At 39.2% G+C, this 12092-nt stretch overlaps 1 protein-coding gene across 1 annotated transcript in view; it reads right to left on the bottom strand.

The window, feature by feature from the left end:
* The window catches only part of insra (insulin receptor a), a 41879-nt gene that overhangs the window by 24608 nt on the left and 5179 nt on the right, over positions 1–12092 (bottom strand). Inside the window, exon 2 of the mRNA XM_026312829.1 lies at positions 8717–9265. Coding sequence (XP_026168614.1) covers positions 8717–9265 — 549 coding nt within the window. The remainder of the gene's footprint in view (positions 1–8716; positions 9266–12092) is intronic.

Here is a 12092-nt window from a genome sequence, read left to right on the forward strand (position 1 = left end):
GCCAGTTAAGAGTGATTTCCTACTTGGAGACAGTTAATAAAAACAGGCCCTGGGCCTTTTTTTTGCCTTTGTTCCTTTTCCCAGTTTGAAGAAAGAAATAACGTCACTCTACACCATCTATAACTTTTATAGTTTTCTATGAAAATCCAAATCCTTGCCCTTACCACATTCTCTGGTTTCCTCTCTACTAGTGAAAAACAGATGTTACAGAGTCCCCACTTCCATGTCCAAACATGTCCCTGCCTACTGCAACAATCTCTATACCTTTAATAAGAATGAGACAGGGCTAAATTAAGATGTATGGATGGATGCTGGGACATAAAAACAACGAATGAATTTATCCAGAGCATGACATTTGAGCTGAGGTGATAGATGTTAGTAGTGGTATAGACAGGTGCACTGGCCAAATGTTCACATGTCCAATGGCTTTTTCGAATTAGACAATTAATTACTTTGTTATGACTATAAATGCTCTAACATTATTAACTGAAGACAATCTGCAAAATGTTAATAATTTATTAATAGTTAAATAGTTACAACCTATGAGGTAAAAAAGAAACATTTGCCTGTTGCAGTGTTTTCAATTTGAGTACTTACTAGTAACTTTCTTGGGTATTGGTTGCCTTTTTCTGACAATTTATAGACAAAACAAAAAGTTAATAGAAAAAAAAAAAAGTTGGTTGACAATGAAAATGTTTAGTTGCTGCCAAAAAAAAGAAAGAAAAAAAAGATTAGATTCACCTGTCACAGTTTGTTTGTTATTATTTTTATAATAAATAATGTTCAGCATGTTCAAATGGCACAACAAGGCACTTTTAAAGTCATTTATTTGCTTTTTCTGGTGTCTTGTTGGACACAGAAAACCCAAAGCAGATCATTCAGGATGAAAAATGAATATATATCCAAATATTCAATCATGCATCAAAACACAGTGGAGTACCATTTAAGACAGAAACAACCTGTATTCGTTCTAATCTAAATTAAAGCAAAATTAAGTGCATCAGAGAGAATGATTAATATTATGGCCTAAAAACCAGGATAATGGCCTGGGTGTATTTGTCTCATTTTTTTCTGATAACCCCTTGTCAGCTGGTCTGACTCAGCAGCAGCAGGGCTTGGTTGAGACGACTCGGGTAGTAACAGGGACCAAAAACAATTTCATTAACTGGCCCCGGCCTCTGTTAATAGAACAAAAACACACAAACAACATGGAAAAGCACTTTTTGTTTTTAATGTTGCCCCGCTGCTGAGATCATCTGAATGCAGGATATCCAGTTTATCCGTGACTTGAATAGAAATAATAAACCCTGTGCACTCATTGATGGGTAATTACACTGCCTGCTCTACAGGCAAATGACGCACAGCACAGCCTTGAATCTTCATTTCCTTCCAGGGCTTGGTGTAAAGACCTGGAATAATGACTACACTTGGTTGACTTTGACTACCTGTTATGACATCAAACATTTCTGTCATTGATGCAACGTCACACCACCTTTGAAATTTTATTTTTAAAGTGCAGTAGTTTATAGAAACAAAAGTCAGCGGGAAGAAAGCGATCACAATAAAGGGAGGCCCCTTTAATTTATTTCTGGGAAAAAATTTAGTTGCTTTGATGCAGCAAACGCAAGGCACAAAAAGTCTTTCTCTATCACTACCTTTCCAAATGTTGGTTCATTTATTTATTAAATCACAGTCAGAAAGCCACAAGTACTCCTGGGTTTTCATGTACTATTTGTTATTCATCAAGCCTCTATCGTTTGAGTAAATGCATTTTTCCTGTTTCCACTCATACCAAGAACTATTCTATTCTATTATATAGAATATAGAATAAAGTACATTCGACTAGTGATACAGGCTGAGAAGAAACGTCCCTACAGAGAACTTGAAAAGAGTACGCCACTGATTTAGTGCTGCACGTGTAACTGTGGTGGACTCACGACTGACCAAAATAATATTACAGAATCAGTCTTTTTTTATTCTTCGTTTAAAACCATGTTCCTAAATTACAAACAATGCAACACTGCCACTGACAGGCTGCTCAGAGATATGGGGATGTTATAGTTCTAGTTAGAGTAGCCTCGAGCAGCAAGCTGAAAGCAGGAGCTTTCTGTTCCAACTCCGCACCCACTGATTTTTTACATTCCATTTTTCCAGTCTTCAGTCCCAACAGACATCGACTCGAGACATCAGGACAGTTCATCAGACTGAAGTGCTCCGTCCAGAGGAACAAAAGCTTTTCATTAGGTCTGCAATTATGGGCTGCAATTAGGGCTGCAATGATTAAATCTTAATGGAAACAACAAAAAGGATATGATGCTGTATAACGTCCCGTTATAACCCCCAGTTCGACCTTCATTCCAAACCCCAAATATATTCACTTTGCTGTCATTTATGACAAACAAAGCATCAAGTCCTTACATTGAAACAATTAAATGATGCATTCATATTATCTACAACAGATATACAAAGTAAGACTTTTTATAAAAACTTCAAAATGTCAGTGGCCAGATACTTTTCTTGTCAGGCTGGATTTGGTCCGAGGGCCGCTATTTGCTGACTAATGCAGAACGACCACGTTAGTGATTAGTTGGTTATCTTTTGACAGTGCAGTCAAACATCACATCAGTGACTATTCTAAAATATCACAAAAGGAAGAAAGCCAAAAATAACATAAGCTAATCTTCAAGTTGTGTTATAACACAAAGGCCTTGTGCAAAGATGTGCTGTAACTCTATTGCCAATTTCTACTTCAACTTTCACTACTGATTTTTCTATTTTGCTTTCCTGGAGTCCTGTTTAGACTCACTCTCCTACTCACCCTTTAGGCTAATGTACTAAGGTGCCAAAATCAATTACATCCTAGTCCCTGAACAAACTTCATTTTATAAAACACCATTTTTAACACCACCATTAGGTGATGTTTTTCATTTCTTCATTCATTTACAGCCTTGAGTACAAACCAACAGACAGACGCATCAGTGCCATTTTAAGGAGAGAGGTGTTATGATATTTGACAATATTTTGCCATACTGGGGGTGGGCGGACGGGCACGCACGCACGCGCACGCGCACGCACACACACACACACACACACACACACACACACACACACACTATGACAACATAAAAAGTATTTACCCAAATAATACAAACCTTTTTACTTAATAGAACAATGACAAAACCTACTGAATCTGGATCAAAGTTGCATGGGACCTGTGAGAGTAGACGAAACAAAAAAACGGTTCGTGTGGGTTTGATTAAATTAGCAGTAAAGCAGCAGTGAGCCGTTGTAAACTGAATGTGTGCATGTACAGCAGTGAAGAAATGCCTTTCAGCCCAGCTTTAACAGATGCCTCAAATGTTTGGGATTCCTTGGGAATGGCTCCAGAAGCTGAACGGCGAAGGTTCGACGGGTGCAGCATCATAAGACTGAGTACCAGAGCAGTTAAGAAAGCTTAAAGGAAAGGCCTTGTAGTGTATATGTGTTTGGAGGGGTCTGGATTTAGGCTAGTAGAATAGGAATCCATGATGACATGGATATTCAACCATGAAGAGAGTAGACAGATGAGGCTGAGGAAAAACAGGGGCCCGATTTTTTGACTTGCATGCATGTGCTCGATTCCTTTTTCTCTTTTCATCTCTAGTTACAAAGCAAACCTTTTAGAGAAATTAGGCATAGGCCAGATCTGTTACTTCAAAGTTCTACTACTTGGGTCATAAGGTCCATATAGAAGATCAAGTGAAGCATTTCCTGCCATTTTTGTCATTTCATGCATTGTAAGTTACTGCATAACACGAGAACTGGGTAATACGAAGTGCTTGCCTGTATTCAAGTTTTGCTATGGTCAATTCAAATGAATGCCAGTGTGAGCACAACAGCTTTATCCGATTATTGTAAAACTTAACATCACTCTAATTAAGCTTCTTTGCTCTGATTTCCTGTTCTTTTGAAATGCTTGTCTTTGCAAACACACATAACGTACACAACACTAAGAAATCAACAAATTATAAGCAATTATTTTTAATTTACATTTATTATTTTTTACATTCCTTAAGGCGACACCATTTGCCTTAAATTTTAAGAACTTGGAAAGTTTATCATTAAAATGCTATGATGAAACTAGCCCTCATGATAACTGCCCCCGAAAAGGAAGTACACAGAGGTTGCAGTTCTGCATGCAGTATGTACTGAACGTGACAGCAAATGCATCTGACACATTGTGAGGTAAGGTAAAGTAGGTTTGTCTTAGCTGGAGGTCTTGAGGACATCTTCATTTACTGGAACAGCTGTTAACACTCAGCAAGCATGTAACGTCTTTCATGAACGGAAGCTTCTATTTTCTACCATTTATTTCAGTTTGTCAGATACCTTAAGCTGCTATGCAGCAGAAAGCTACAGATTACAACGTTACAGTTTAAAAAAGAATAGGGAATGAATGAGGTCTACGACAAAAATAGAAAGAAGAAATGATTCATGTGATGGGTAGAGGACGAGTGTGGCAGGACTTTCAAACAGAGTTCATGCTCTAGAGGCAACGCTACAGGCAATGAACACATAAGCCCCTTCAGGCTGTTAAAACTGGCTTACACCAGGTCTGAACATGTAGGAGAGACTTCAAAGGTAAAGGTCCTCAGACCTCAAGTAGTTATAATATAACCTGCAGTCACAGCTTCAAAAGAAAAATGCTAAAATGAACATGAGTAAATGAAGACAATATAATGCCATGGTTTCCTCAAGGTTTTGTCACACCAGGAGTCACTTCCATCTCAAAATAATAAAGCTCAGTAACTATATCCTGCCATTTCCCCACAGACAGCTTACTAGCAGCTAAGTTTGTCCTCTTTCCTGCCTTGCTGACCTCTTCAGGTCACCCATCAGTATGTTGGTCTCATAAAGTGTCTGCCGCTACTAAGGCAGCACTCCAGGCCTCTGTGTCCATTCATAACCTCAGAGAGGATGTAGACCAACAAAGACAGGAAACAATTGGGAAGAGTGCTCCATGAACTTCATGACCACCACTGTTCAGGGTGGAAAAGGATCACGGCGCTATAGTTGACAGTTTCGTGTGGGAGTTGGGAGTTGCAACAAGGTGCACAGAGAGGAGAGTTGAAGTCGACGATAAGGGGTAATGACCGGTGACCTTGCTTTTCCTTCCGATTTGGCCTTGGTGAATGACTGATGTGCCCACGATTACACCATAGTGTTACTCTCCTGTTTCCTAGCAGCAAGACTAAATAACTGTCTGCACACGCGCGCACACACACACACACACACACACACACACACACACACACACACACAGAGGTTATGTCCCTGTGTGATTTACAGTCCATGTCTGTGTTGCTGTTATGCACACACACACACACACACAGATACACACAGACACACACAGACACACACAGACACACACAGACACACACAGACACACACACACATAGCACAGATACACTGACCCTGGCAAATCTCCAACTCCATCTTGTGATTGGCGGACAGATAGATGTGACGTGAGCCAAGAGTAAATTTAGATGCTTCATATCAAACGTTTGGCACCAGATCCTTACCTGACCTGGCTCAAATGTGCTAAAACCCAGCTGTGAACACCTGCATTACTTTAACAGTACTCCCTGTTTGTCCACAGGCTCCAGATCCACATATGCAGCGTGAAAAATTGCAAAACCAAGCAGAGGTCTGCTAAGTACCGTTTTTCACCTTAAGGGAGTTTAATAAATATGTAACAGATTTAAACACTGATGAAAGCTGCTGCGGTAGATAATTAACATCACTTTTAATATGTGTGTAAAATACTAGCCACTTGGGAAATACACCCTCATTTACTGTATATTGCTCTGGGCCTGTGACAGAAACAGGCAGACTTTATTACAAAAAAAAAACCAAAAAACAATATTAAAAGACCATTCTAAGCGAAAATCATACCACTACTGTAATAAAACATGATTTAGAAAATGTTATCTGTATTTAATTAAAAGAATCAGTGAAAAGTCTGCTAATCAGATTTCACCTGTAAACCCCTGAATCGTAGTTTCTGTAGCCTTCACCAAGATGAAACTTTTTAAAATCTTTTTAAATAGATAAATTTCTGTCCATTTTTCTAATAAAAATGTAAAATGCCCAAAAAGTGTAAATATGTAATAAAAGTTTGATGGACTGATGGGCAGGCTGTCAGTACATTTCAGCAGTGGAAAAAAAAAATACCAAGGGGAGGTCCCTGATCTGTGTTTGAGTCACAGCCAATACCTTCACGTGCCAGCCTCTTTCAGGGCTCAGGCTAAGCTGATGTCAAACAAGCTGTGCCGCACTGCAGCCATTACCAAAAGATAATCAAATGTCCATTATCCTCAAAAGAGTGTTGGCACTTCATTAAATGAATGAATAATTTTACCTTATTTTATCCTAAGGTATTGTACTCTACTGTATTTAAATGTATCCATCTACTATGATGACTGAATTTTGCCCAAGGGATTAATAAGTCTGTTAATCAATCTATCTATAATTTTCACTAAATTTTTAAAAAGAAATAGTCTGTTTTGATTAGCACAGATTCTATAAGTCTATGTATAAGAGATTTGACATTGCAAGTAAAACAATGTTTTTTTAAAACTGTATATCTTTTGCATGCTATTCTGAGTATATTACAGAACACTGGGTGTCAGTGGACATGATCACATGTATGGTTGCTGTGTCGTCTGCGTGTAATACAGAGCAATGTGGTCAAAATTACTACTTTTTAATGAAATATTAGGTTTATTAGGCTTCTGGAGAAATAAACAGCATATATTGAATGTGAGGTGACCATTTAAACCCTTATATAGTAATTAAACTGTCAAAATCAGAGGACTGACTAATCAATCACATTGTACGCTTACTTCACAGTAATTAAAGTCTGATAATCGATGATGATGTCTAAACTCATACTCCTTATGACCTGTTATCAACTGCCCACAGTGTCAGGCAATGAGTTAATAGTCAAAATCCTTACAAATATCAAATAAAAAGGACAAAACTAATGTGCAGGGAAATAAAAATAAGTCCTGTAACTGTGCTAGGAAAGCTTTTTGCATCAGTGCCTGGGTGTGCAAGTGTGTCGCTCTGGATCTCCTCCTAAATAAAACTCCTCAACATATCAAATATAATTTGGACCAAATTTGGACAAAATTAAAAAGAGCTCATTAAAAATCATCTACATAATTTGTGTAATAAAACCATCAGAATCACAACCACGGTGAGCCAACAGGGACAAATATGCAACAAGTAGTTTAGATGAACAGTAGGCCTATAAAAAGCACTAACAGGATACATCTAAAAAGGACACCGAATGCCTTGCGCTCTATCCTGTGGTTCTAGCTGGGGCTTAACAGGTCTTTCCATGCTTTAGTGAAAGTAGGCAAAGAAACCGCAGGTCCCAAACCACAAGACCACAGGCCCTGCCCATGGCGGATGCAGCTCCATGACTGGAGATCAGCACTTGACAGTCAGCGTCTGGCCTTGATTTATCTCCAGAAATGGCACACAATTAGGAAATCATATCTGCACACAGACACATGCTGGCATCTATATAATGCTTCTGGCTTGACATTCACCACACAACCACAATTTGACAATAGTTGTTGGTGTTTGATAAAGTTGTTGGTGGAAAAACTATAAAAAGTCAGTCTTCAGAAACAAGGTGAGTGAAGAGAATAATAATGGGCCTCACTCAGCTGTACAGAAACTGCAGATAGCCTCCAACACCAAACTACTAGTAATAAATGCTTTCAAAGGTAGACATGCAGAGAAACTAGTTCAAAAGAGCTGTTAAAGTAATGTACGCAGTGTTGCATAATGGCGTCAGCCAAGGTGTTCTGACAGCACCCATCCGCAAAATTCTTCTCAGCACTCGAGCTTGAACTCTTTGGCAGTGTGGGTGGGTGGACTTGTTGTTAAAAGCCAGAACATACAGGGACCAGTCCATGTTGTGTGAGTGAACACTGACAGAATAACTGGTGGGTTGCTGCATCACATTACAGGAGGGTTCAAGCTGCACTGACAGAAATGAACCAGAACCTGGTCTACTTAAGTAGGTTACCTGGTTGACTCAGCCTACATATTTCAGCATGTGACATAGCTCTGACATTTCAACACTAACAACAGACCCAACAAAATCAACTTTTAATCAGTGATTTATCAGTAATTCTGATGACTCGATAACTACGTTTGTTTCAAATAGTGGCCAGCTTTTATTTGGTCAAAGTGGAGAGCTGTGAAGGTTCACTGGTTGTATGTGCATGAAAACAATGATGTATTGGTGGAAAGTTGTTGAGCAGAGCTGCAAAAGGAGCTCTTAGTAGTCACTGGAAAAATAAGGTTAAGTAATGTTAAGTGTTCATTTGTCACCTAAAGTGCAGTGCAACTGTTTTAGTAACTTTAATATACTTAAGCTGTAATTTCAACTAGAGATCATGTCCATTATCGATTAATTGGTTATTTTTCTCCCAAATAATTCATAAAACCTTCAGACAACAAAACAAAAAATTCTCAGAGCTCATCAGTCCAAATGCTCACACATGATACTGGTTAATAGTTGAACCTGCAAATGGCTTTTTTTTTTGGTAATTATATGCCTTAAATAACTAACCTACGAAACTGCAATCAACTTAATCATTTTCTCACTTTTAGGACAATTTCGTATTAAACCAGGAGTGTCATACTATGTACTTACTTCTCTGACAGTGTTTCTGTGTCCAGCAGCGTTCGCTGAAGTGTCCGTTGATGGTGGTCGTCTGGCATGTGGTCTTTCCAACTGCTGCCCCTGGGCACACATCTCCACACTCTCTGTCATTCTTGTTAACCATTATGTAGTTGTCCTCGACTGAGTCAAGGATCTTGGACCAGTCAAGAGTCGAGAGATAGCAGAGATCTGGGTTCTTCTCAATTCTCACTGCTCCTCTGGTGATGTTCATCAAGCTATGGAGACCAATCTCTCGTAGCTGGAGCATTTCGAACACCACTAAGGCATAGTTGAAGAACAGGTTGTTGCCTCTGATGACTGTTAAGTTGGGGAAGAGGTCGCTGAGGCTCTCCAGGCCGTAAACTCGGAAGAGCAACAGGTAGTCAGTGACCACTGTCAGCTTGGGGAAACTGAGGCCCCGGAAATCCTCGGGCTTGGTCCTGAACATAAGTAAGATCTTCAGGTGGCCTTCAATCACAGTACAGTCTTTAAGTGTCTGCAGGTTGGTCACATTGTTCCGGATGTCCATGCTTGGACAAACTGAAAAGAAATAAAAGAAAAGAGACAGGTTCTTTAGAAACTAGATAAGCCCATGTATGGCTCACAAAAATCATTCATGTAAAGCAAGGATTGAAAAATGTGGTGACATGTACAGTGAGGTCTTATGATTAACTAAATAGTATTGCATTAGGGTCAGAAAATATTATGACTTATGGATGGTAAGGAGAAAAAAATTCCCCAAAGACAATTCATCTTTTGCAGTAGTCAACAGATTACAACTGTGGAAAATGACTGATGTGTTAGACAGGACGTCTGCTGTGTAAACTGGAAAAACAGGGCTGAAGAAGTCAGACACGGTCTCAAGAAGACGAACAAAAATAGATCTTTTGGTAATTAGAGAGGATGTTTTACTTAAAAATATGTGGTTATGTCTCTTCCTTTGATGAAGGCCAGACCATCTTCACTGACATTTTGTTTAGCAACCACATATCTGGCTCTGAGCCACCGTCAGATATGGAGTGCTGTCATCAGAGTGAGGCTGTGCTCATCCTTGGTTACACTGACTTGATTTGTGGAGTTGCTTCTGTAACTCAAGACCATAAAAAACATTAGCTAATGTATTAAAAATATTTGTCTGTGAAGGGAACTGAAGCACTAATGGTCATATGTTGCACCAGTAGTCGATTTGTCACTTTGTCAGTCTTCATCCCAGCACATGATCCTGTATGATGATAAACTCCTGAACTATGTTATTGCATGGACAGGTTACATTTTCACTTCAAATTTCCCAGTGCAAGAGATGAATGTGGTGCATCTTATTTCTCACTTCGTCTAATTAATGTCAACATGTAGTGAGAATATCTAACACATCTTCATCACAAGGTGCATTTATTTGTTTATTTGTTGTCTCCAACTCAATGACATGAGGTTTTATAACAGAGACACTGCAAATCATCATGAGAAGCTGCAAAAAGAACAATATTTTGGCTTTGTTGCTTTTTTAATGCCTAAATCGGTTTTTGAAAAATAGTTGATCAGTTTGCTTTCAGTGACTTATCAACCAGATAACGGTTTCAATTCCAGATGGATGTCATCTTTACTGCAGATGCAGATATCACAGTGCAGTGAATGTACTATAAAACAGTTATAGTCATGGGATGAAGAATGAAGTAATATGAAAAACAACCAGCCTGTTAAGCATATCCATTTTGTGACATAACACAAGAAATGATGGTCATAAAGACATTTTCCTTTGCAGGTGCATTGTGGTGCAGCTTGAGAGGTGCTCCCCTGTGAGAGGACTGTATTTGTTTACCAAGAGACCTACCACTGAGCTGGGTGCATTGGGCCAACTGGTTGGACATGTGGGGAAGAGGTTTAACAGCTAGGCGTGCACCTCTTTATGGCAGCAGCTCATGTTACGCCTTCTATTGCATAACAGTACAAGACAACCGTATCACACACAGTGTCCAATCACTGAGTGACCAAACAAGAAACTTTTCAGTCTATGAGCTCAACCAGAAAAGCTTCTCTGTAGTTATTACCTAGAGTTCAGCCTACAACTTAGAGGACTGTTTAAAATACACTCAAACTGTCCCAGCATGGGATTTAACAGGAGCCTTTTAAAAGTTCATTTCTTTATCAACTACATTTACATTTGCAGCTGTATTTGTGGTCTTGATGCCACAGACCTGTAATTTCAACAGATCCACCGGCCACATTAAACATTTCCTATCAAACTGACAGTAACTGCCAGAGGCACAGCTAGGGGAGTTTACTGTAGCTTTATCAAGGAACACACTCATACAAGACCACACACAGACAGACATTTTTGTTTAAAAATGTCTAACACAGCCAGCTGAAGTGTACAGTATGAGGGGTCAGTGGTTCTGTTGTTGCAGTAAAGTCAAACAGTCCAGTACTGAGTGACCCTGTGGAGAAGGCAAATCATCACAGCATGCAGTGTCCAGACTCCTATCAGTGTACACTTTCAACCAGGCCAGTATTTTTAGCACCACATTCCCAATAGAGAATCTAATACACTTCAGCCACACCGATAGTGGCTCGCATTGAAGCTGGAGCATGGCAGCTCTGGTGTGTAAGTGAGGAATTTTGTGAGGGGTTGGACAGAGAGAACTGGCCCCGCTGACTTTTCCATGTGTGAACACTTAGTTCATGAACAAAAATTTGGCAGAAGTAGGAACTGTAATGAGCGCTGAAACCATGTCAATGACAACATGACACAACTCAAGCAAAACAAAGGAGTGTGCATCCCAGAATGCAAATGCTCCCTGTACTGTTGAAAAAGAGAAAAACCTGGTAGACATCACAAAGGTTACTATGGTGACTAGGTTGGCTCCAGCTCTCCATACATCACTTACTTTGAGCCAGACAGTCTAAAAACACAGACATGGTGCTCTGAATCATCACTTACAGTCATTAGAAGAACAGCTCTCTATTGGCCAATGCCATTCGATTCTGTCTATCTCAATCACTGTCTGCTTCTCTGAGACAGATGAACTTTTATGTTTATTTAAAAGGAGCTGTTTGCTGGTTTCATATTTCAGCAATACTGTGAGCAAAGACAAACATGATGCAAAGAATAGAAGAAAATCAAAGTTCAATCTTTAGGTCTGGGGTTATTCTGTCTTTCAGCATAAGCAACAAGTTGATTTGTCTATGAGTTTATTAAAACGCAGAGGAAAATCAAAAGTACATTACCCAAGACACATTGGACAGGAATGCATTAGAACAGCATTTAAAACACAATGACCTGGTCTCCTCAAGTGATTCATTGATAATCATTAAAAGATAACATAAGATCAGCATTATCCTTTAACCTTAAGCCTCATTTACACATTATTCA

This window comes from Mastacembelus armatus, chromosome 17 (genome assembly GCF_900324485.2).
Source record: "Mastacembelus armatus chromosome 17, fMasArm1.2, whole genome shotgun sequence".
NCBI classification, from domain to species: domain Eukaryota; kingdom Metazoa; phylum Chordata; class Actinopteri; order Synbranchiformes; family Mastacembelidae; genus Mastacembelus; species Mastacembelus armatus.